This window comes from Jaculus jaculus, chromosome 8, assembly GCF_020740685.1.
Source record: "Jaculus jaculus isolate mJacJac1 chromosome 8, mJacJac1.mat.Y.cur, whole genome shotgun sequence".
NCBI lineage: Eukaryota > Metazoa > Chordata > Mammalia > Rodentia > Dipodidae > Jaculus > Jaculus jaculus.
Genome location: NC_059109.1, coordinates 45,252,495 through 45,278,475, shown reverse-complemented (window position 1 = coordinate 45,278,475; position 25,981 = coordinate 45,252,495). Strand labels below are relative to the sequence as shown.

General features: G+C 46.3%; 1 protein-coding gene across 1 annotated transcript; it reads right to left on the bottom strand.

The window, feature by feature from the left end:
- Positions 1-7,507: 7,507 nt before the first annotated feature.
- On the bottom strand, positions 7,508-21,350 carry Lmo2 (LIM domain only 2). Its single transcript, XM_004660829.2, has 3 exons — positions 21,183-21,350; positions 15,875-16,090; positions 7,508-8,489 (listed from the first exon to the last, which is right to left on the bottom strand). The coding sequence occupies exons 1-3, from the start codon at positions 21,221-21,223 to the stop codon at positions 8,270-8,272; spliced, it is 477 nt and encodes a 158-aa protein (XP_004660886.1). The 5' UTR covers positions 21,224-21,350; the 3' UTR covers positions 7,508-8,269.
- Between the last annotated feature and the right edge of the window lie 4,631 nt (positions 21,351-25,981).

Sequence of the window (25,981 nt, the reverse complement as noted above, 5' to 3'; positions counted from 1 at the left end):
GTCCCATAGACTCAGTCATTTTTGATTGAATTTCCTACTTGACCCCTGCTACACGGGGACTTGTTACTGAGGACCGATCCCGGGGTCCGGCCCTCAGGTGTGTTTGTGGGTGTATGAAGAGTCGAGCCCTCCTAGGTGTGCTCAGAGCAGTTTGAGCTCTGGCCGTTCATGCTTGCTGATTCTGCTGTTCGCTGCTCTTGTTTCTCTCTGCTCAGATCTCTGGAAGCGAGCCGGCTGCTTGTACCATTGACGGTGTTCCCCTGGCCTCTGTAAGTCTGCACTAACCCTCCTTTCTCCCAGAAGCAGTGTCCAGTTGGATGTTTGTCCCAGCAACATAGAACTGACAATAACAGCTCCTGACTCTCTTTCTTTACATCCTTTGTTCTTCTAATTGAGCCAAAGGCTCGAACAAGGAAAAGCTAAGATTCCCGAGTTAAAAGCAAAGCAGGGCTGGAGAGATGACTTAGCGGTTAAGCGCTTGCCTGTGAAGCCTAAGGACCCCGGTTCGAGGCTCGGTTCCCCAGGTCCCGCGTTAGCCAGATGCACAAGGGGGCGCACGCGTCTGGAGTTCGTTTGCGGAGGCTGGAAGCCCTGGCGCGCCATTCACTCTCTCCCCCTCTATCTGTCTTTCTCTCTGTGTCTGTCACTCTCAAATAAATAAATAAATAAAATTATTTTTTTAAAAAAAAGCAAGCTTTTTTGTTTAAAATAGTTCCAAAGATAGTGAAAAATCACCATCATTCATTTGCCTTTGTTAACTTTTTTTTTTAACCTCATTTGCTTTACCATTTCTTCTTTATCTTTCCTCTCTTGCCATGTGCACACAAATCCTTTTTCCCCTCCTCTCTCACACACAATTTTTCTCTACCACTTACAAATAAATTACAGGGCTGGAGAGGTTGCTTCGTGGTCAAGAGTGTTTCCTAAGCAAGCATGAGGCCCTAAGACTATCAAGTTTGGTTCCCCAGAAGCCACATAAACAACTGGATGTGGCCACACGCATCTGTAGCCCAGTCCTCTGGGGAGCAGAGGCTGGAGAAGGCCTGGGGAATCTGGAAAATGGCAAGCTCTGGCAGCAGCGAAGAGATGCTGTCTCGGGGACACAAGCGGTTGAGTGATGCAGGGGACACCGTTGTTCTCCTCTGGCCTCAGTATGCATCCACGGCGTCATATCTGTACACACATACACTTACAGGGCACACCCATGCAAAAAAAAAAAAAAGAATAAATCATACGTATCATAGCCCTTTACTAGCTTGATTTGTATGTTCTCCCAGTAGAGACATTTTCTTAGGTACTTACTGTGCTGGCTGCCAGCTTCAGTAGACTTTAAATGTGTGGGACTCTAGTTTAGTCTTGCATCTTTTGTAACATGTTTTACCTGAGTACTGCACACAGTATAGGGGCCACATATTGGGTTTAGTTGTCAGCTCCCCCAGGCCTTCTTTACTCTGGAGTATTCCATAGACTTTCTTTAAAAAAAAAAAATATTTATTCATTTAATTATTAGCAGATTATGCTCATTTATTCTCTCCCTGTTCTTGTTTCCCTAGGGACCTCCCCTGTGGGATTTAGGATTTACTGCGGGATGATGAAGGCTTCAGTCAGTCCCAATGGGATAGTGGGGGTCTATGCCTCAGAGTATGCCTACCCACTCTGTGGCTCTTACAATCCTTCAGCCCCCTCTTCCACAATGTTCCTTGAGCCACGGCAGGCCTGCTGGCACTCTTATTTAGTGATGAGTTCTCTGTAGCCTCTGGATTTCTGCTTTGATAGGTTGGGATTGATCATGGTGTCTGCCACCATTACCCTGGAGCTGGTTGTCAGGTTACTAGTAAGGACAGTGTTCATGATGCTGCTTCCACTGCAAGTTCTCCTGGGCCCTGGCAAGTGAGGCAAGTCTTGGGTTGGGCAGTCAGTGATCTTATTGATGGATCTTGACTCTCCTCTGTCTACTCTGCTATAATGGCATGGCAGCCCTGCTCCCAGCTTTTTTCGTTCTGGCTTTGCCCTCCCAAGCAGCCACCCAGGAATGGCTCTACCCTTGGGTTGTGATCCCCAGCTCAGCCCCATCTTCCAATTGGACTTTCTTTATCTTTCATGGCATTTACATTTTCATGTAAGTGCCACACACTAACTGATTGCACCACAGGAGTTCTAACACATTTTCAAAGAAAAGAATTCACATTACCCCTCTTTTCTTTTTTCCTTTTTTTTTTTAAAGGTAGAGTTTCACTTTAGCTCAGGCTGACATGGAATTCACTATGTAGTCTCAGGGTGGCCTTGAACTCACAGCAATTCTCCTACTTCTGCCTCCCGAGTGCTGAGATTAGAGGGATCCACCACCATGCCTGGCCCTACCCTCTTTTTTTTTTTTTTTTACAAGGTAGGGTTGCACTCTAGCTCAGGCTGACCTGGAATTTACTATGTAATCTCAGGGAGGCCTCAAACTCACAGTGATCCTCCTACCTCTGCCTCCCAAGTGCTGGGATTAAAGGTATGCGCCACCACACCTGGCTTCCTACCCTCTTTTTATAAAATTATTTTTTATTTATTTGCAAGCACAGAGAAAGGTAGAGAGAAGAGAGACAGAATGGGCTTGCCAGGACCTCTAACTGCTGTAAATTCCAGATGTATGCACCGCTTTGTGCATCTGGCTTTACATGGGTACTGGGGATTGAAACCCTGGTTGTTAAGCTTTGCAAGCAAGTGCTGAGCCATTTCTCTGGCCCCTCTCACTATCAATTTACTAAAAATGAGAACTCATGAATTCTCCCCTCACCTCCATGGTTTATAAATCATTACTGCTCTTACTTTATTACCATTTTTAATTTCTTTTAGGCAAACCCAACAGACTGGCCTTTTTATGAGAGAAAGCAAGAGAGAGATAGAGAGAAAGAGAGAGAGAATATTGGCACTCCAGGGCCTCCAGCCACTGTAATAGAATTCCAGACGTGTGTACCACCTTGTACGCATGTGTGACCTTGTGCACTTACATCACCTTGTGCATCTGGCTTACGTGGATCTGGATAGTTCAACAGGGGATTTCAGCTTCACAGGCAAGCACCTTATCTGCTAAGCCATTTCTCCAGCCTGCATTCTTAATTATTTTTATGTTCAACTTATCTTAAATAGGGCCATTGAGGTCTCTTTTAAGCTGCTTTCTTTGTCCTTCTGCTATGCCACCTTTCTTTGGCATTTTCATTTTTTAGCATTTCCTTACTTTTTGGTATAAGAAGATGGCCCAGGACTGTCTTACGCCTCTCTGGTCCTCACTCTTCAGATTCCTGAACTTGGCTCCTGTCTTGATTTTTATTTGCCAGTCACGTAATTGCAGCAAACTTCATCTGTTGACTTGTCAGCCATCCCCTTCCTTGTTCGCCCAGAAATATTTATTCCTTTTCCCCATATGTGTTACACTGGTCTATATGCTGTCAGTGATGGCAAAAAAACAAAAGCCACAAAAAACTAGGAGCTTAACGAATATGAACTTCTCAGCCACACAGAAGAGCCATCTGTAACAGCTTCTATTGACTGTCACCTGCTGAGGAAATTGAAGCTCAGACAGGTTAAGTCACTCACCTGAGGTCCAGCAGCCAGTAAGCAATCGAAGTGGGCTCTAACCCCAGCTCTTAACCCTGTGTTCTGCCAGGTAGAGATAAGGCGTCTTCCCAAGTGAAGTTTTAAAGTAGAGAACAATGTGGAAAATAAAACAAAGACCCTGTGTTAGGCAATAAACGCTATGGATGCTTGGGGGAGAGTCACAAATCATTTCAATAACATATCAGCATGTGTCAGGTAGGTCCCAGGGTGTGAAAGCACTAAAAAAAAAAAAAAGAAAGAAAGAAAAAGATAAAAGAAAGACAATGTTCCTGCCTTCCTGAACCTGGGGTTAGGAGCAATTCTTTCCCTCCCTCCTTTCCAACAGTCTATGTTGCTCAGCCTGTCCTTGAACTCCTGGGCCCCAGTGATCCTCTTGCTTCTATGTGGCTGGGACTACAGAAGCTCATCACCACACCAGCCTAGCACAATTTCTTAGTGACGATGGGACAACCGGCCACAGAAGGACTGTAGATGTGCAGACGGCAGAGCCCTGTGGAGGAGTCCTGATCCCGTACAGTTGAGTTCAGCCCAAGAGCCTGGCTGTTACATTAGCTTTTCCTATTCGGTGCTAAAGGCTGAGAGTCATTGGGGAATGAGTCCACCATCTGAAAGACGGCATTGAGCTGAGGGCCCAGGTCTTGTACCTGGCACAGTAGCAAGATTCTCTGAGAAAGCAGAATGAGAGCTCAGGCTGCCAGAAAGAGAAAGGCCTGGAATTGCTTTTGTTCAGTACTGGTGACGGAAGTGAGGCCTCGTGTGTGCTAGGCATGCACTCTACCACTGGGCTGTAGAGATGGCCAAGCCCCAGAAGCAATATCCAAACCCCTACATGGTGGGCACTAGCTCCTTTCCGGCCAGTTTCCAGACCTCTACCCATGACCTCTGGACTCACCTGCAGATGGGGCCTCCCAGGTCTCTGACTCTGCTCTTGCCCATATAAGCTCTTCCCAGGTCCAGGGCCATTTCAAATGCCACCTCCTCTTCATCCTAGACAGCCATCCCTGGACTAATTTGTCACCTGTGTTTTCATAGCACTTTTCACATATCTTTATTGTGTGTTCATTTTGCATTATTTTGCTTTGTTGACCTTTCTGGCTAACCTCAAACATTCTCTAGCCATGGAGGAAAAAAGTATTGATTTTCCCCGTTTGTTGATAAGGAAGGTCCTGTCCAATGAAGTGAGCCTGGGCAGACAGAGAGCAAACGGGTGACAGAGCAGTTAAAGCTACCTGCTTCTGCTATTGCTTCACTGGAGGGCCACTGGCAAGGGGCTTAGCCTGCCAGGACTTCAGTTTTCTCTGCAGTATCATGTGGGTGACAATATACAGAAGCTGCCACAAAGGAGTCACTGGATTCAAGGAGTTAGTAGCTATAAAGTGCCTAGAAGAACCTATTTATATATGCAGGGGATTTGCTAAATTGGCTTACAGGATATAGGCCAGGTGGTCCAACAATGGCTGTTTGCAGGCTGGAAAGTCTGAGAACCCGGTAGCTGCTCGGCAATCCCAGTCTGTTACTGAAGGCCTTGGAGGGTTCCTGGAAAGCTGCTAGTCTTCAGTCCCTGCTAGAAGGCTCAGGAAGCTGAGCTCCAATGTCAGTGAAGGCTGCACTCCAGCCGGGCAAAGAGACAGTGCTTTCTCCTGGAGCCTCTTTGTTTGTAAGCTACCACTATAAGGGCTGTCCACTCTGGAGGGAAGGTCTTCCCTCCTCAGTTAATCCTTCCTGGAAATGTCTTCATAGGTCTGCCCAAGAGGATTGTTTCTTACTTGACATGTTCAAATTGACAAGGGAGATTGAATTGTCACTGTAGGAGCCCAAGTTCTCCTGAGAAGTACGAGAGGAGCAATGAAAGGAAGCTGGCTCGGGGCAGAAAACACTCTGGAGATGAGGAAGGCAGGATCTTCTAGGAAACTTCTAGAATCAATGTGCAGGCCAGGTAAGGGAGGGTGCCTTAGTCCCCCCACACTGGACCACCAGGGAGCTAGCCCCTCTTGAAGGCTTCTTCATGCCAGTGTGGATTAGACATTTATGTTCCTAGGGTGACTTAGCACAGACTCTCCCACACACCCAGGATGTGATGAGCCGGTGCCATGGACACAGTAAGGCTCGGTACTCATTTTGCTGAGGGTGGAGAAGGTCTTGCCTGCTTATCTTTTAAACCTTAACAAGAGGAGTACTACAAGAAGGGTTAGCAGTAAAGTTTATATTTCCAAAGAAAAGATCATTTTATTTATTTACTACTGGATATTGCCAGATGTGGTACTTGCCAGTAATCCTAACACCCAAGAGAAAGGAATAGGATTGCAAGTTTGAGACCAGCCTGGGCTACATAGCGAACTCCAGGCCAATCTGAGTCATATAAGGAGACCCTATCTCAAACAAAACAAGAGAAAGACAAATATATAGCAGTAACTTACTATGGATATGGTTAAAAGTGTTAGTGTGCACTAGGATTGGTGTTAGATGAAGCACAAGACAACTGTTACCTAAATGAGAACAGCAAACACTTTTAGTTTAGGGATCATGTGTAAACAGTGTCTATCTACATGAGAGTTACACAGAGATTGACCTACTTGTCAAATAGTGATTATTTAGAATGCATGGTCTTCTGAGCTGGGACAGGATGTAAAATTAACATTTTTAGCCTTGATCATGACTCAGAATCATCCTCGGGGCTTGTGACAAGACAGATTGCTTAAGTCCGGGCCTGACTTTCTGATTCTGGGTGTTAGAGATGGGCCGTGTGAACGTGTGATTATATCAAGCTCCCAGGTGATGGCAATTTTGCTGGCTCAGGGGCTACGGTTTGAGATTTGCTGAGTTAGAGCAAACAACCCCTCCCCAGTAACACCTTGTGGCCTCCTAGGCTGGGATGCAACATAATTAGATTTGTTTTAAATAGGCCACGGTAAGCAGCCACGTTTCCCCAACCACTTTTAGCCTTTTGCAGGACAAAAGAGACATCAGGAGAGGGAGAGAGTGCACCTCAATGGTAAAGACTTTAAAAGATTTTCTAAGTTAATTCAATGAAGCTTTAGATTCATGTTTTTTATAGCTTGGCAATTAAATACATTTGGGCCTGTTGGTGTCTGCCAATAGTACCTTAAAAAAATTATTTGAGAAAGAGAGGAGAGAATGGGCACACCAAAGTGTCCAGCCACTTTGTACATCTGGCTTTACGTGGGTACTGGGTAAATCAAACCTGCGCCATCAGCCTTTGCAAGCTAGCACCTTTAACGGCCCCGCCCCCTCTGTCCAGCCTCAACAGTGTTTTAAAACATCTGGAAAGTATACTCTTTGTGGGGGGGGTTGTCATTCTCTGGGACACTCTTGGGCTAGCTTGTTGAGAGATGACCAGCAGGTGGCGCTTGGTGTCAGTTCATGGCCCAGATGGGGTGAAGGCGAGCCACAAGGCAAGGTGCCTGCTTTCAATCCTCAAAGTAAGGTCCCCGTAACCGCTTGTCATAAAACACCCTGAGACATGCGACTCGGAAAATCGAAATGTCAAGCTCAGCATCTTTGCCACATTTCAAGCTAGGTAATTACCTGCCCTCCCAAAGGGAGTCTGTTTTATGTATTTGCGTGCTTTCTAGGTTACACGTTTCCCAAAGGCAATGATCTCGCTGCCTTCCACTCACTCCATACAATGCTGAAGTACAATGCACAATTTACAACAACAATTTAATTATTCTATATCCCTCTGAGCTACGGGATGACCTGTTATATAATTGCTGGTAATATAGAAACCTATATAAACCTCATATAAAACCCTTGCGATAAATGGAAGCCTTTGTTTGACCTAGAACTAAATTGATTATTTACTTCACCTGTACAATAGAAAAAGCACACTGCTTCCCTGCTATTTCACATGGCAAGCCGTTATCAAATCACTACCACCACTGCATTTCAGTCTGTCATTTTTTTTTTATTCCGTCTTCAGAGTCGGGTTTTTCTTAACGACACGCAACAAATACTTTTATATAATCTAAGATAATAAAATAGTTGAACAACTTTGAATTTTTTTAGATTAATATTTGTATAGAAACAATCTGTGGAACGCCTCACCTCAAAACGAAGGTTTCTAAAAGCAGGAGTTCATCAACGTTGCTTTCAATATTGGTTTGTTTAAAAGATGTGCTTTATGTTTCCAACTGAAATGTGTCTCCATGCAGTTTCCCTTGTACCCAAAGCTCAAGGTCTTGGGGAGGTGGACAAGGAGGGTGGCCATTCTCCTCCCTTCTCTTTCTTAGTGTGGAGAACAGTGATTAGAGTAGGCTTGTTACCAAATCCAGGAAGGCATTAACTGCACATCTCTAGTTCCTAAGTGCCAAAGCCCTACTGAGTATTTACCCAACACCTCCCCTCTGGGAAATTCCCTCATGTTGGCACAGTGCTTGCTGGCCCCCAAATGTTTCTTCCTTCCATTAATCATGTCAGTTACCACAGACAAACGTAAGGTCTTTCTAAGGGCTTGACCTTTCTTTGCTGAAGTCTTGAGCTCTGTGTTATGTCACGTGGATGCTATGCCTTGGTGCCCAGTGAGGGTCCACCATCCCCCAAGAAATGCCTCACCCCACCCTCAAGTCCCCAAAGTGCCTAAGAGTGAAGACCTCACAGAGACAGTGTCTTGAGTGAACACCTCCCCCAACATGCCCAGGGCTTCAGCCTAGATCATTCCATTGATCTTAGTCCACTCGTAGATGTCCTGTTCGCACACTATGTCGGAGTTGATGAGAAGGTATCTGTCGCCTACACAGAAATGCTTCTGACAGGCAGCACACTTGAAACACTCCAGGTGATACACTTTGTCTTTCACCCTCATTGTCATCTCATAGGCGCGGATCCGCTTGTCGCAGGAAGCGCAGAGACCGTCTTGGCCAAAAAGCCTGGGACAAAAAGAAAGGAAACCTAAGAGACATAGGCAGAGGATAATACCAGGAGGAGGAGTTTGATGACCAGCTCTATCTATCAAAGATCCTAGAAAGCTAGGCAAACCTGGACCCAGACAGGTACAGTGGTACACACCTATAATCCCACTTTATTCAGGAGCCTGAGGCAAGAAGATGGCAAGTTCCAGGCCAGCTTGGGTTACACAACAAGACCTTGTTTCAAAAACAAGAACAACAGACAGGAGAGATGGCTTAGTGGGTAAGGCACTTTCCTGCAAAGCCAAAGGACCCAGGTTCGATTCTCCAGGACCCATGTAAGCCCGATGCACAAGGTAGTGCATGTGTCTGGAGTTCATTTGCAATGGCTAGAGGCCCTGGTGCACCCATTCTCTCTCTCTTTTGTTTCTCTCTCTCTGTCTCTTTCTCTCTCTCAAATAAATAACAATAATAAAGGCAACAGCAGCAGCAACAACAACAACAAAAGCTGAGCCTAGACAATGGCCCATGAATCGAAAGCAGACAGTACAACGGGTGACACCGTGGCATTTTATTTGGCATAATTCCTCCCTTTCCTGAACCTTTCTCTGCCTTCAGCAACTCTGTATGGGCTGTGCCTCTAGGTTACCCAAGCTAGCTATGGAAAGGTGACTTGTGGGAACAGGTTAGGCATGCAGTGTGTGTCCCCTCCCAGAGGAATTTTCAGTATGGGAGAGGAGCTGAAATCAGGCTCTGAGATCCCTTTGATGGGCAACTGACTAGGAAATCCATAAAATGGGCATCCTTATGAGGCCCTAACTTTAGACACTGTTTCCACCTGGGGTGAGGTAGGCCTTGTCCACATCCCAAGCCGCAAAAATCGTTTCCACATGACTATTCCCTGGAGCTCCCGCTGCCAGGAGACAGGCAGCTCCCTAGGAGACAAACAGCATCTACCTCTCCATGATGCATGGAAGAGCTTTATGCACGCTCCTCCTGCCCACTTGGCATGACTCTCTGGAGAAACCTCTCATCTCATATTCAATCAACGATCTCTTTAGACTCAGTGGATCAGTTATCCACTTATTCAAGCAGTATTTAGTGCCCAAGTAGGAGATACAACTTCGCGGCGGGGGGGGGAGGTCAGGGCAGTGGCCCTTTCGTGCGTGTGTGTGTGTGTGTGTGTGTGTGTGCATGGGCACACATGTGTCACAGCATGTGTGTGTAGGTCTATGTGTTTGAGACAAATTTCTCATTTCTGGGATGGAGAGGTGGCTTAGTGGTTAAGGCACTTACCTGCAAAGCCAAAGAACTCAAGTTTGATTCCCCAGGACCCACGTAAAGCCAGATGCACAAGATGGCACATAGTCTGGAGTTTGTTTGCAGCAGCTAGAGGCCCTGGCATGCCCATTCTACCTGCCTCTTTCTCTCTCTCTCCCTCTCAAACAAATAAATAAAAATAAAAATAAATTCTTATTTGCTGCTGCACATATCAGACTAGCTGGCCTACACGCTTTGAATTTTCTTCACTCCACCTCCCACGGCAGTAGATGCACTGAGATTACAGACATATGTGGCACTGTGCCTGGCTTTACATGGGATTCAAACTCTGGTCGTCAGGTTTTTAATCACAGAGCCATCTCCCCAGCCCGCACTGTAGTGGTTCTCAAAGAGTTGGTTGAGGGCCCAGCATCAACATTGCTCAGAAACAGAAACACAATTTCTCTGGCTGGACCGGGAAGATATAGCTTCCCAGTCCAGCCTAGTCCTGAGTGCCACAGGAACTCTGGTGTGACCTTGGATTTCTCTGAGCTTCCGTGAAATGATGGCCATCATAGCGCTGCCTTGCATAAATCTCAACATTGTTACCTGGAGCATATCAGCGCCCCCAGTGTTAAGAACTGAGCCCACATTGTCTAGGGGAAGACATTTCAGGGGTGCCTCTAACTGCTTCAGCCCCACAGGGGTGTGTCCTTTTCTCAGAGGGCTTATAGCATACCATGTTAGTGCGTGGCGTCCAAGCAAAACCTTTAAGACCACTACAGGTCAATGCTTATTCTTACTCAAAGTCCTTATTAACAAAATAAATAAAAGATCAATTGGTATGCCTTCAGAGTTTGCAGGGGCCGTAAGGGCAGCTGCCAAGTTTCACAATGTTTGGGCAGAATGAATGTCCTACAAGTGGGAGCTGTGAGCGGAGAGCTCGTTGTTAGCACCCGGCCTGGCTCATTTCCCTCCGAGTCCTGCTTCCCCCTGCAAGATTTCCAGAGTGCTGCCAGACTCCATGGTGAGGGAGAACACTCTATCCCTCCAGAGCAGATGGCAGAGCTGTGGGTAACCATGGCATCGGAGGTCACGGAGTGGAAAGAGAGTTCTGGTGCCCTGACTGTTCAGTAAGTTAAGTTCGGGGCTGAGCGAAAATGTGCTGCTGAGAAGATACTGTACACAGAATGAATCCAACTGCCTGCGGCGTGCACTCCTTAAGGAAGGAAGGAGCTTATTAAAGGGAAGTCAGGGGGTAAATTACAACACATCAGGCAGCTAATGAAAGGAAGGACAAAGGGCTAATATTTAGGAGACAAGTTCAGGTCCCAGCATCACCTCTACCTTGCCAGATTACCTGAGGAAATGGTATGCCCTCTCCAGGCTTGTGTCTCGACACTGTTAAAGCAAAGGACCTAGAAACTAAAGTCCCTTCCACCTCTTCCAACTTAGGCATTCTGAGATTCTAATAGTAGTTTTTTTAAAAGGGGCTGGAGAGATGGCTTAGTGGTTAAGGTGCTTACTTATGCGAAGCCTAAGGACCCAGGTTTAATTCCTGAATACTCACGTAAGCCAGAAGCACAAGGTAGTGCATGCATCTGGAGTTTACTTACAGTGGCTAGAGGCCCTGGCATGCCCATTCTCTCTCTCATAAATAAATAAATAAAATTTTTTTAAGACTCCAGAGTCAACCCAAGAGCCATTGTCTCAGACTGGATATCCCAGAAGCAGACCCTGGGAGAGGATTTACGGTCGAGAGATTTCTGATGGCTTCAGAGGAAATGGGAAGTGGGGAAAAAAGCCAAAACAAGTGGCAACCTCAGGTGGAGAGACTCAGAGGGAGTTTTGGCCTGATGCTCAGGGACCCTTGGAGTGTAAGTCATATCTCCAGGTCACTCTGACTTCTCTCAAGGTTACAGGGCTGGGAGACTCCTGAAGCATGTGTGCGTCTTTTTAACTAGGACCTGGGGCAGTCGACATATTTCTAGTTCTCACAGGTGTGGGCTAGAGTCAAGGGCCAGCTGTTGAAATTAGAGCTCCGGGCAGATGGGAACTGCCACACGCAAAACTTGGTTTAAAAACAAAAATACAAAACAAGGAGATCTGGGCTGGGCCTCTACATTAATAGCTGCTCTTAGGTTCCTGACATATAATAATGACAAGTTTGGGGGCTGGAGAGATGGCTTGGCGGTTAAGCGCTTGCCTGTGAAGCCTAAGGACCCCGGTTCGAGGCTTGATTCTTCAGGACCCATGTTAGCCAGATGCACAATGGGGCGCACGCGTCTGGAGTTCATTTGCAGTGACAGGAAGCCCTGGCGTGCCCATTCTCACTCACTCTCTCTCTCTATCTGCCTCTTTCTCTCTCTGTCACTCTCAAATAAATAAATAAAAATGAACAAAAAAATTAAAAAAATAATAATAATAATGATAAGTTTGGGTTCCGCATGGGAGAAGAGGGTCTCATGAAATATATGAGGCAATCTCTCAGAAGGACTATAAGAGGACAGCAGTTACTCATTCAAGACTTGTGGGGAGGAGTTATTCTAGGGGGATGAGGTAATGGACCCCATAAGAGGACCCACCAAGTCACTCCTCCAACTTGTCTTGTTAAAAGACACTGTCAGAGCTGGGCATGGTGGCGCACACCTTTAATCCCAGCACTTGGTAGGCAGAGGTAGGAGGATCACCATGAGTTCAAGCCCACCCTGAGACTACACAGTGAATGACAGGTCAGCCTGAGCTACAGTGAGACCCTGCCTCGAAAAACAAAAGACAGTGCCAGATATGCCAAGAATGGGGTTACACAAGTCCATAGCTAAAGGACCATCCCTGAAGCAAAAAACAATTTCTCTCTTCTGTCAAGAGGTGTCATGCCATGAGCTTTCTGCTGCCCATTTTAATGACAATAATGTAAATATTAAAGGATGGCTGGGAACGCCCGCTCTAATGCAGAGTTAATTAACATGTTGCCTGGGAATGTAGCAGGAAAAGAATTATTTCATGTCACCAAGACACAAGTTAATTAACACTGGGTTCTCTCAGACTATTTTTTTTTTCTCTCTCCTTTTTGAAAATGGAAAAGATTAACAAGCCCGGGCAGCACTGGCTTTCTTCTTGGCTGTTACATAAAGCTGGGAGATAGGGAGAAACGGGCTCTTTTGACCTTACGGTATCTGACTTCATTTAATAAGATTCAAATGATTCGACAGGGATGTAGTCAGGGGTCCCATGGGAATCATTTACCCGTCTGCCTTCTGACTGATTTGGCAAACCGAGAGTGAGTAAAACCAGGTCTGTGTTTGTCCCAGTTCTATTTTCTTGTGACTGAAAAAAGAAAATTCAACAAAATTACAGTCATGATTATGGAAAGATTTCTTTCTTTCTTTCTTTCTTTCTTTCTTTCTTTCTTTCTTTCTCTTTCTCTCTCTCTTTCTTTCTAGCAGCAATAAATTTGCAAAGGCTTTATCAGGGAATTTAGGAGAGAAAAAACTAATTCAGTCTGAGTAAACAGATCAGCTTCCTTCCACTATGGAATCACCTGCAGTTTTGTTTTTATTTCACAGGTGCAAGACTCTGAGGAAGAGCTGCGAAGCCTAAGGACCCAGGTTCAATTCCCGAGTACCCACATAAACCAGATGCACAAGGTGGCTCATGCATCTGGAGTTTGTTTGCAATGGCTAGAGGCCCTGGCATGTTCTCGTTCTCTCTTAAATAAATAAAATACGTATTTAAAAAAAAAGTCTCGGTGTCTCAGGCTAGATATTCCAGAAGCAGACTCTAGAAGAGGATTTACAGTCCCGTGGTTTCTGATGGCTTCAAGGGAAATGGGAAGTGGGGGGAAAAGCCAAAGCAAGGGGCAATCTCAGGTGGAGAGACTCAGGGAGTTTTGGCCTGATGCTCAGGGACCCTTGGAGTATAAGTCATATCTCCAAGATACTCTGGCTCTTCTGAAGGTTACAGGGCTGTGGGGTTCCTGCAGGATGTATGTGTCTTTTTAACTAGGATCTGGGGAGGAAGAGCTGCCCAGGAGCCAAGGGCACTGGAGTCGAAGCATGCTTGTTCCACGGGCTGGCTGCTCCTAACAGAGGGCTGCACGCCACATGGTCCCCGTGCCTAGGAAGATGGCAAAGACTGGCAGTTAGACTGGTGATCAGAGCTGACAGTAGAGGGCACAGTTACCTCCACAGCAGCTAGTGTGAAAGGAGATGCTAGAACGTGCCAGGCGAAGACACTCATGGAAGGCCAGAACAAGCCACATGGCCAACAGTGTGCCCCCGGGGAGGAGCCATGCTCCTATTTTATCCTCCCAGTCTTCATCTCCCTGTTCGTTACACTGGAAAATAATGCGTGATACTGACATGAAGATAAAAGTAGGAATGAATGGAGCTGACATCTATTTGATATTCATGGACCAAGCCAAGTCCTTATCATGTATGATTCCACTTAATCCTCGCCACTTCCTCGCAAGTAACTACATTCGTTATCCCAATTTATAGAGAGGAAACTGAGACTTATGTACCTTGGCCAAGATCACAGAGCTAAGAAGCAATGGGGTAGGACTCGGACCTCTGACTCCCAGCCATCACCTCTCATGGATGTTGAATCCCACCTTCCTACTGCGAGAATCAATGCTTAGAGCTCAATAGCAGGTATATGCTTGCAATTTTTAAAAATTTCTTCACATAATATTGGAATCATAAAATAGAATTGTGTGTGCATGTGTGTGTATGTGTAAGATTTTAAAAATCTACCCCAAAGCTGGGCATGGTGGCGCACGCCTTTAATCCCAGCTCTTGGGAGTCAGAAGTAGGAGAATCGCCGTGAGTTAGAGGCCACCCTGAGACTCCATAATGAATTCCAGGTCAGCCTGGACTAGAGTGAGACCCTACCTCGAAAAACAAAAACAACAACAACAACAAAAATCTACCCCAAGAGCTGGGTGAGGTGGTGCAGGCCTTTAATCCCAGCACACAGGAGGTCAAGGTAGGAGGTAGAAGGATCTCTGTGAGTTCAAGGCCAGCCTGGGCTACAGAGTGAGTTTGAGGCCAGCTTGGGCTAGAATAAGACTCTGACTCAAAAAGAACAAGAAAGAGGGCTGGTGGGGTTTCTTAGTGGCTAAGGCATTTGCCTGCAAGGCCAAAGGACCCAGGTTCGATTCCCTAGGACCCACGTAAGCCAGATGCACAAGGGGGCAAACGTGTCTGGAGTTCCCTTGCAGTGGCTGAAGGCCCTGGCGTGTCCATTCTCTCACTCTCCCCCTCTTTCTCTGTCAAATAAATAAATAAATAAATATTAAAAAATTAAACATTTTTAAAAAGATCAAGAAAGAAAGAAAGAAAAGAAAAAGAGGGAAAGAAAAAGAAAGAAACCTACCCCAGAAGGGCTATAAAACCCCACTCCTTCTAGAATAGACGCTGGCAGTCAATGGCGGCTAGGGCGGGCACTAGAGAGCTGCTCAGACTGCCGTAACTGACCTTCTACCCATGTTCCTGAAAGTAACCCAAATTTAACTCAGTGGCTCATGAATACACACACACACTCAGAGGAACATAGGAAGGGGATTCGTTTGGAAGAAGGGGTCTGCTGGGAATGTAAGAAGGATATCAGAGGGTAATGGGTGCTGACGAGTGTGATTAAAATACATTATATGCCTTTGTCAAAAATTGAAGTACAGAAGAAAAAAAAAAGAACCTATTCCCAAACTTGTAAGTGAAAATACCAAGCCGGGCGTGGTGGCGCACGCCTTTAATCCCAGCACTCGGGAGGCAGAGGTAGGAGGATTGCCATGAGTTCGAGGCTATCCTGAGACTCCATAGTGAATTCCAGGTCAGCCTGGGCTAGAGTGAGACCCTACCTCGAAAAACCAAAAACAAAATAAAATAAAATAACAAAAGAAAATACCCTCATTCCCATGATATTCCCTGTGTATCTCTCTCCAACCTTTCTTCTGGCCGGGTCCCCCAGAATCTTGGATTTATTCTTCTCTTGCCTTCAAAGGTCTTAGTATCTGGCTACCCAAGATTGCGTCCAAGGGCATGCTGGCAGCAGAGGCAGAGCCTGCTACCTCGACCTCTCGAGGAGATGGCCCGCTGGGTCTCGGCCTGGACCAGACACAGAGGTGACCCAGTCCTGCGGGAAGGTACCTGAGGTAGTCTCTCCTGCACAGCTTCCGGCCCAGCTTGTAGTAGAGGCGGCGGCCCACCTCGCCCAGGCGGCACCCGCACAGGTCGCAGCTGAGGCAGTCCTCATGCCAGTACTGGTCGATGGCTTTCAGGAAGTAGCGGTCCCCGATGTTCTGCTGGCAGCCACCGCATGTCAGCAGCGATGGAGGGATCTGCAGCACCTCATCCACTGGTTCCCTGGGGAGGAGGCCAAGCATGAGGGCCCAGTTCACTGGGCAGAGGAGCACCAGGACCCAACACTGCCTTCCAGCCACAGGAGGAGAAGGAGGGGAATGCACACCCCGACCCAGCCAACCTGGGCGAAGAAGGGAGAGCCAGACCTTACCCTTGAAATCCTCGAAAAAAAAATGCAAGGTACCAAGGCATCTGCAGGTGGCGCTGGGCGCCTATCCACAGCCCAGCACCTTGGTGGGCACCTCTGGTCCCTCTCCCCTGTCTTTCAAGCCCTTCAAGAGTTTTTGTTTGTTTGTTTGTTTTTAATGTTTAAGGCACTACCAAACCCCAGAGGAGGCACTTGAGACCAAAAGAGTTACCTCTGGTCAGAGTCCCAGAAACCTACAAATAAATACCCTATTGAGTTCAGGCGCCAGCCTTCTGCCTGTGCACAAAAGCAAAAGCGAAAAAGAAAACACAGAGCCAACAGCTCAGGTTGTTTCCTCTTTCCAAAATTAAAATTCCACCAGGATGTCTTTTTTAAACAAACGAGCAGGAATTCTGTATCCCACCCTATTTTGTCAATGAGTGGTTAAGGGGAAAATCCAATTATCAAGGTCATTGTCAAATTCACAGGCGACATGGATTTAACTTTTCTTTCCTCACGTAAAAATCATACAATAGCAAAAGTGATTTGTGTAATGTTAACTTAATAAAGAAAGTGTGGAACAACAAGGCTCTTGAAGAGTAAAATGATGCTAAGATCTCAATCCAGCCTGAGGTACCCGCTCTTTCTTTAGGACGACTTGCATGGAGTTTCTTACACTGGAACCTGAGTATTTGTTTTTGTTTTGTTGTTTTACAAGGTAGGGTCTCGCTCTAGCCCAGGCTGACCTGGAATTCACTATGTAGTCTCTGGATGGCCTTGAACTCACGGTGATTCCCCTACCTCTGCCTCCTAAGTGCTGCGACTAAAGGTGAGCACCACCATGCCCAGCTTTTTTTTTTTTTTTTTTTTTTTTTTTTTTTTTAGGTAGGAAGATCTCACTGTAGCCCAAGCTCACCTGGAATTCACTATGTAGTTTTAGGCTGGCTTTGAACTCACAGCAATCCTCCTACCTCTGTCTCCTGAGTGCCAGGATTAAAGGTGTGCACCACCAAGACCTGCTTCTGAGTATTTTTGTTTTACATTAAAAAAATAATACTGAAGCTGGTAGTGGTGGTGCACGCATTTTTTTTTAATTTTTTTTTGTTCATTTTTTTATTTATCTGAGAGCGACAGACACAGAGAGAAAGACAGAGAGTGAGGGAGAGAATGGGCGCGCCAGGGCTTCCAGCCTCTGCAAATGAACTCCAGACGCGTGCACCCCCTTGTGCATCTGGCTAACGTGGGACCTGGGGAACCGAGCCTGGAACCGGGGTCCTTAGGCTTCACAGGCAAGCGCTTAACCGCTAAGCCATCTCTCCAGCCCGGTGCACGCCTTTAATCCCAGCCATCAAACAGGAGACAATGAAAACTCAAGACTTGCCTTGTAATGATCACCACCTGCTCTCTGGAACCTTAGTCAAATACAAACCTGTTTATTAAAAGCTAGTGTTTGTCTTTTTCTTTCTTTTTAAAAGTTTATTTGCATGTGCACGTACGTGAGTGTGCGCACGCCTGTGTAAGGGCACACCAGGGTCTCTGGCCACTGCACAGGAACACTAGACGCTTTCGCTTCTCTTTGTATCTCATGCGGGTGCTCGAGAATTGAACCCAGGCCAGCAGGCTTTGCCAGCAAATGCCTTTAACTGCTGAGCCATCTCTCCAGACCTCTTTCTCCATTTCATTTCTTCTCCTTTTTCTTTCTTTCTTTCTTTCTTTCTTTCTTTCTTTCTTTCTTTCTTTCTTTCTTTCTTTTTAAATAGACCTTATTGCAACTGAGAAATTCCCAAAGGCAGTCTCCCCTGGGTTTCTTGGAGCTATAAATCGCGGTGTACCCTATTCTTATTTGTCACTCTCACCAATGGCCTTGTGGCTTAATTGGACTGTGACCACAGAGCTCATCATTACACTTAGGCTTAGGGAGGCCCGGGGAATTGGTGTTTGCAGTATATTCTGACAACTTCGGGTGACTCTATCCAGGAAAGTATGAAGCATTCCTTGTGAATATTTTGGAATGCTAAGGCCAAACCCACAGCATGCACATATCCATCACAAAAGATTCCCTTCTTTTAGAACGTAAAACTCAAGTCAGTTTTTTTTTTTTTTTTGGAAAAAAAAATTAGAATCTTAGTTTTGAGGGTTTATTTTTTTTGTTTTGTTTTTCAGTGCTAAAGATCAAACTCATGTTAGATTCCACCACTGAACCTTATTCAGCTGTTCTTTTTGTTTTGTTTTATTTGTCTTGGGGTAGAAGCTTACTAAATTGTCTGGCTGGCCTGGACCTTTCCATTCTGCTTCAGCCTGCATGTAGCTAGAATTATAGGTGAGTACAACCATGCCCAGCTAAATACCTGAAATAATGTTAACAATCCACCAGCGTGACCAGGATGGTCATTTCCATAGGGCATACATAAGAACTTCCATCCTCCCTTATAAAAGTTAACTGATGACTCTTGGCCTTTTTAAGTGTCTCAATTCAGAATTTTATCGCTTTCTTTTTCCAGTCTAGGTTTGGGCTTTCAGAAACACTCAGGAAACCTTGACTGTGCTAGATGCCCCATTGCTGACGCTGGCTGAAAGCTAAGTGTTGAAGAGGAGAATTTGCACTTAGCTGGTGCAAAACTGCTTGGAATGAAAATAAACTGCTCTCCATTCTTCACAGTGAGGTGGCAGGGGCCACCAGTTGTGTGGTTTGAGAAATCTATGTTCATGAATCCTGGCTTCCTGTCTACCTGCTTCCTTTGCATGTGCTTAGGCAAGGATCTATCTGTATTTGGAGACAGGATGGTCCAGATGAGTTGGCCCAAGCAGGCTTTGAGCAGACACACAAGAAACCAGCTAGGAGAGGAAGTTGCAGATGAAACAGATGTGATGGCCCGAGAGCAGAGACAGGATAGAATAAGATATTGACACATCTATCTTTCTATAATTATTGATAATGTGACATTATCTCCAGTGAACAATCCAATCCAGTAGCTGAGTGGGATTCCCCTCAAGTTAATATTTGACATTCTCCTACTGAATCTCACACCGAGTGTCATTTCAGTCAAGACTTCTGGGATAATTTTCCAACAATTTCCAGGAGAGGGGAAAATGGTACTGAGCCATTTTCACATAGCTTTTCCATCTTCAACTAGAACCTGCCTGCACTGGGAGTGCAGAGAAGGAAAAGATGGGCTGTGAGAGAGCTTCCTGGAGCAGGTGTCTGCTGTTATGACCTTAGGGTGCCTTTCCATTTTCTAGCCTTGGGGGTGGGGGTGGGGGTGGGGAGCAAGCTTTCAAAACGGCAAACTTCCTGTAAAAAGGGGGAGCAGGCTGGCACACACTTTTAATCCCAGCACTCAGAAGGAAGAGGTAGGAGGATCGTCTTGAGTTCGAGGCCACCTGAGGCCACCTTGAGACTACATGGTGAATACCAGGTCAATCCTGGTTAGAAGGAGACCCTATCTGGTGGTGGTGGTGGGGGGGAATAAAGGGGTGGATCTGGGAAGATGGTTCTGTGGTTAAAGATACTTGTTTGCAGACAAGAGGTTCGATTCCCCAGCATTCACTAAAGCCCAATGCAAAAAGTGGTGCAAGAATCTGGTGTTTGTTTATAGCAGCACCAACACACACACACACACACACAGGCAAATATATATATACACATTGATATATATTGTTAATGAGCTCTCCAGATTTCTCTCCTAGACAAATGTACCACCACTAAGCTACATCTCCAGCCCCTACAGATCTATCCTCTAATAAAGGATTGCTGACTAACTTCTGCTTGGGCATTATTTCATCCAACGGACTCCCTTACTATATTACATACACGGTCTTTCCCAAGCTCTGAAAACCCAAGGCTCAGTCGTAATACTAAGTTCATTTTTAAACAGCACATGGATGCTTCCTACCCACTGTTTGCATTCATATCTCTCTCTCTCTCCATATATATATATATATATATATATATATAAAGTTATTTTTTTCTCCTGAGAATTTAAGGAAGTCGGGTTTTTATTATAACAAAACTAGCTCCTTACCAAGCTGATGATGTCTTAACCTTCAACACTGGTGAGTAACGTTCAGATTCTCTTTGGATTGTGGTTACTTCCTGTGTTTTATGACAGCATGCTGGGTTTTTATGCGGCTGACTGAGGGTAAAACCCAGGTAAATAAACACCACAAAAGACAGAAATTATAGAGTTGGGGGGGGGGCGGCGAGTAGGGAAACTTCAAGCGGAAAAGCACAATTCTTTTCAAGCAAGGAAAAAAAAAAGCAAATGCCTCTTAACAGCACAAATGGACAACCAACTCCTTTGGTCTTGCGTTAACAAATTCCTTCAAAGGCTTAGTTAGGGACTTCAAAGGAATAAAAACTCAAAACCAGACAGCTAATGACTCTTAAAAGGGCATTTGGGTGGACAGGGAAAATGATACCTTCAATGATACCCCTTGCTTCCCCCGCTAAAGCTAGAGAATGGGTCCCCTCCGGTGCAAGGCTCCGGACACTGACAGTCCATCCTCTTTAGCGCTCTTCCCTGACCCTGAACGCTTTTAAGAGTGAGTGTGCAGCAAACTGTGAACTCTGCTTTCCCAGAAAAATACACCTGGACACACAATGGTGGGTGCGCTAACTTTGCAGGTTCCGGAGGGGGGGGGGGGAGGTCCCCACGGGGAAAGGGAGAACGTGGACCCCGATGGACTCCAGAAGTCTCCGGAGGCCAGAACATCGTCCCACCCGCAGCCCCTTCACTCTGCACCAGGGATGGGGCCTCCTGGAATGCCCCCCGACTTCCAGGATCCAGGGGACAAAGGGGAAGATTGTAGGAGACGGGAGCGAGCCCTATAGGGCACCTGCGCGCCTCCGAGCCCCAGGCAAACTTTCCGGCCCGTGGTGGTGGAGGTGGTGGTGGGGGGGAGGATGTTCGATCCCAGGGAGCCCCGAGGGGCCGGCCGTGGCGCCGGGGGTCCGGGGAGCACACTTACTCGGACGGGTCCAGGCTCTTCCTCTCGATGGCCGAGGACATTGGGGAGGACGGCGGCGTGCCGGGCGGCGGGGGGCGCTCCCTGGGTATCTTGCCGGGGCTCCTGCGCCTCCTCGGGCTCCGGCCTCCGCGCTCAAGGACGGCGCCGCGCTGCGCTCCCTTCAAACACAGACAGCGAGTCACCGGCCCGGGGCGGCTGCGGCACGCACCGCGGCCCAGGACCTAACCTTCCATCATCCCCGCCGCCCCGTCTCCGCCCGCGGCTCCGCGCAGCCCGCCGCCCCGAGACCCTCGCACCCTGGCCGGGGTCGCGGCGCCCGGGGCGGAGAGGGAGCGGCGGCCTGGGGGACCGCGCGGCTCCCTTCTCTCTTTCTCTCTCCCTCTCTCGCTCTCTCTCTTCCTTCTCTCTCTCTCTTTTTCTCTCTCTCTCTCCTCTCTCGTGCTCTCTCTCCTCGCCTCTCTCTCCCTCCTCTCCTCTCTTCTCTTCTCTTTCTCTCTCTCTCTCTCCGCTCTCTCTCTCAGGTCTATTTTCGCTCAGCTTCCCTCTGTCTCTGGTTTCATTTCCTTTTTCCTGATCACGATTCAAATACAATAGAAGGAAATCACATTTAAAGAGACAGCTGCCCGCCCCCCTCTTTTTTTTTTTTTTTTTTTTTTTAACGGGGCTCCTGGGGATTAGCAATACAAACAGCAGTCGCAGCAGGACTGACTTAGCTTCTTAAAGGGACCAGCGTCCGGAGACCCCGTCTTTCTCAGCGAGCACCTCTCTCTGGAGAGGAGGCTGGGCTGCCACTAAATCATTTATCAAAGGTTTTCTCCCCCCCCCAATGCCACCCACCACCACCCCTCTTCCGCGTGTCCCTCCGGGGTAAGGCCGAAAGTAACCACCCGGCCGTTCCTGCAGGAAAGAAAAGAATAGGAAATAAACAGCACGTACAGAAATGCGGCTGCCTGGCTGGCGTGCGCGTCCCGGGTTCGAGGTCCCAGGAGCGCGGGGCGCGGGGCGCGGGGATGCCCTGGACTGCGCGGCTGCGGCGGCGCCCGGGAGACCGCAAGCAGTGCGAGCGGGCACCGCGCGGGCTGGGCACCAGAGTGGAGCTGGGGGCACCTGATTCCTCCTCCGGGAGGGGAGCGGGCGGCGTGGCTGGGAGGGACCACACTGGTCCTTGTCCACCCGCGGGGAGCTGAAGTCACCTCCCTCGGCTTCTTTTAAAGAGCGGGCTCCGGCGGTGAGGTTATGTTGATCCCATGTAAATGTGCCAGGAATACCCTTGACCAGAGAAAGTACCTATCCAACGGATCGAGGATCTAACAGTTATTCCTACTGCTACGGTTATTCCTACTGCTGCTTTCTCTTCCTATAAGTAGCTCTGGAAAGCTAGGAAGAGCAGCCTGACCCTCCCGACCAGGTCTGCCTCTTCCTATCCGCCTGACTTGGGGCTGGGGTTGGTGGGGGGGGAGGTCAGCACGCGACTTTTCCAAGCAGAGAAACTTGGGTTCTCCTGGGCCTCTGACTTCCCTGAAAATGTCTGAGTCCAGAAATTATTATTCAAGGCTTATTAGCTCATGATTCCAATCCCAGACCCTGTCAGATCCCATCGTGTCAGATGGTGGTCACGGGCCTTGACTCCCCATGTTAAAGATGCCGCTTGAGTGGTCTGGATTCAGCTCACCCTAAAAGGTAGAGTCTGAAGTGAGTCCTTGCACGCTTCAATTTCCCTGTCCAGAACCAAATCCTCGTTAACTTCTCATTAGTAAAGAACTTGAATTTACTATTCTCAGACTCAGGTCATTTTCTTGTCTCAGCATCCTAAGTTTTTTTAAATTTATTTGAGAGAGGGAGCACGAGACAGAAGCACAGAGAGAGAGAGAGAGAGAGAGAATGGGCACGCCAGGGCCTCCAGCCACTGCAAATGAACTCCAGACACATACACCTCCTCGTGCAACGGGATTACGTGGGTCCTGGAGAGTTGAACCAGGAACCTTTGGCTGCGCAGGCAAACGCCTTAACCGCTAAGCCATCTCTCCAGCCCCATCCTAAAGGTTTTAATAATTAAAATCTCTGTGTAGGGCGGGAGATGTGGCTTAGCAGTTAAGGCACATGCCTGCAAAGCCAAAGGATCCAGGTTCGATTCCCCAGGACCTACATAAGCCAGATGCACAAGGTGGCACATGCATCTGGAGTTTGTTTGGAGCCGCTGAAGGCCCTGATGCACACCTCTTTCTCTCTCTCTCTCTTTCTCTCTCAAATGAATAAAATAAATTTTAAAAATTTTATTTTTTAAAAAAATTGACCATCACTATTAAGTAACCACAACCTACAGTATTTCTCCCCTCTGCCACCACTGTTTCTTGGTTTTATTTTTGAGACAATTTATCATATATACACATATATATTTATATATATATAATATATTTTTTTACATATATTATATATATATGTATATATATATTTTTGTATATATATATTTTTGGTTTTTTGAAGTAGGGTCTCACTCTAGTCCAGGCTGACTTGGAACTCACTATGTCATCTTAGGGTGGCCTCGAACTCACAGCAATACACCTACCTCTGCCTCCCAAGTGCTGAGATTAAAGGCGTGCACCACCACACCCGGCTATTATTTATATTATATGTATATATAATATAATATAAATAGTATAATTATAATATATAATATAAATAATTAATAATATTATATTATATTATTAAAAACTCTTGGTGTGTGCACATGCCCCTGTGCTTGCAATCTGGATCTTCAGTATATAAAAAAGCATTTTCAGACTGAAGTAGGGAAAACTCTGTGAATTCAAGGCCAGCCTGGGATAGAGGGAGACCCTGCCTCAAAACAAACACAAGTTATTCATTCTGATCAGAAATTTGTTTTTAATTAAAAGAGAAAAATGCTTAGAATGTTCAGACAAGCCTGATAAATGCATAGCCTATCATTCTACTTTCCTTTTTTTTTTTTTAAGGTAGGGTTTCACTCTAGCTCAGGCTGACCTGGAATTTACTAGAATTTTCTATGTAGTCTCGGGATGGCTTTGACCTCACAGCAATCCTTCTACCTCTGCCTCTCAAGTGCTGGGATTAAAGTCATGTATTATCACGCCTGGCTTCCTTTATATAAAAAATGAAAACCAACATTTGTCATGGTAGCACAAGCCTGTATTCCCAGTACTGGGGAAGTGGAGGTAGGAGGATCAGGAGTTCAAAGCCTATCACAGCTACACATAAAATTAGAAGACACCTTGTGCTACATGAAGCTCTGTCTCAAAAATAAAACTAAGAAACAGTGTTGGTAGAGAGGAATACTATAGGTTGTGATTAACAGTTTATCTACTTAATAGTGATAGTCAATGCTGGCATGTTGGAACCAGACCACCTGAGTTTGATTAAGGCTTTTGTATACTAGTGTGACCCAGAAAAATAATCCTGAGAAGTCAGTATTGGGTAGTATCTTAGAACTCTGACAGCTTATGTTCTAGCCCACTTCTTTTTAAAATTAATTTTGGCTTTTGTTTTTTGGGGTAAGGTCTCATTCTAGTCCAGGCTGACCTGGAATTCTCTATGCAGTCTCAGGGTGGCCTTGAACTCATGGTGAGCCTCTTACCTCTGCCTCCCGAGTTCTGGGATTAAAGACGTGTGCCACTATGCCCGGCTTAATTCTTGTATTATTTACTTATTTATTAGAGAAAGAGGCATAGAGAGGGGAGGAAGAGAGAAAGAGAGAACCCCAGATGTATGCACCACCTTATACGTCTGGCTTATGTGGGTACTGGGGAATCAAACCTGCTAGCCCACTTTGTATCACCTGTGTAAACCTGAGCTTTACAACAATAGTTTAAACTCTCAGTACCCTCATCAGTAAAATGAGCATGATAGAGTCTTGGGCCTTAGCATCCTGAATGTATCTAATGTTGTCTCAGAAGCTAAGTGGGGCCAAGCCTGGCTAAAATTTGAAAGATAGAAGTTACTGCATAGGCTGATGTGAGAACTAAATGAGTCTGTATATGCCAGTGTGACACGTAGATCCATAACGGAATGTGAAATCGGAAAAAGGAAATAGGGCTAGAGTGATTTCTTAGTGGGTATGGCATTTTCCTGTGAAGCCTAAGAACCCAGGTTCAATTTTCTACGTCCCACGTAAGCCAGATGCACAAGGTGGCGCATACGTGTGGAGTTCATTTGCAGTGGCTAGAAGCCCTGGCCCACCTACTCTCTCTCTCTCCCTCTCTCTCTCTCTCTCTCTCTGTGTGTGTGTGTGTGTGTCTTTCTCTCCCTCTCAAATAAATTAAAAATTAAAAAAAATATATGCAATATATATGGATATATGCATATATATGGAAATATATGCAGTGCTAATATGTTTAGAGGCCATTAAATGACAGTGCTATGTGATAGCAAAAGATATTTAGAGGGCTGGAGAGATGGCTTAGCGGTTAAGCGCTTGCCTGTGAAGCCTAAGGACCCCGGTTCGAGGCTCGGTTCCCCAGATCCCACGTTAGCCAGATGCACAAGGGGGTGCACGCATCTGGAGTTCGTTTGCAGAGGCTGGAAGCCCTGGCGTGCCCATTCTCTCTCTCTCCCTCTATCTGTCTTTCTCTCTATGTCTGTCGCTCTCAAATAAATAAATAAATAATGAACAAAAAAAAATAAAAAAAAAAGATATTTAGATAACATAAGACAAATTTGAAATCATATTTGTAGGTTAAATAGGGGTTTGAAGTAAAAAATTTCCACTTGTTAAAAATGATTCCTTGTTTTCTAAAAGCAAATAGGTTGGGTAGATGGCTCAGCAG

What these genes read in the sequence shown, in the direction of transcription:
- Lmo2 (XM_004660829.2), bottom strand. Translation starts at nt 21,223, where the DNA reads ATGTCCTCGGCCATCGAGAGGAAGAGCCTGGACCCGTCCGA. An exon ending in AAGAGCCTGGACCCGTCCGA is followed by an intron (nt 16,091 to 21,182) that starts GTAAGTGTGCTC and finishes CCTCCTCCCCAG; the next exon opens with GGAACCAGTGGATGAGGTGC. An exon ending in TGCAGGAGAGACTACCTCAG is followed by an intron (nt 8,490 to 15,874) that starts GTACCTTCCCGC and finishes TTTTTGTCCCAG; the next exon opens with GCTTTTTGGCCAAGACGGTC.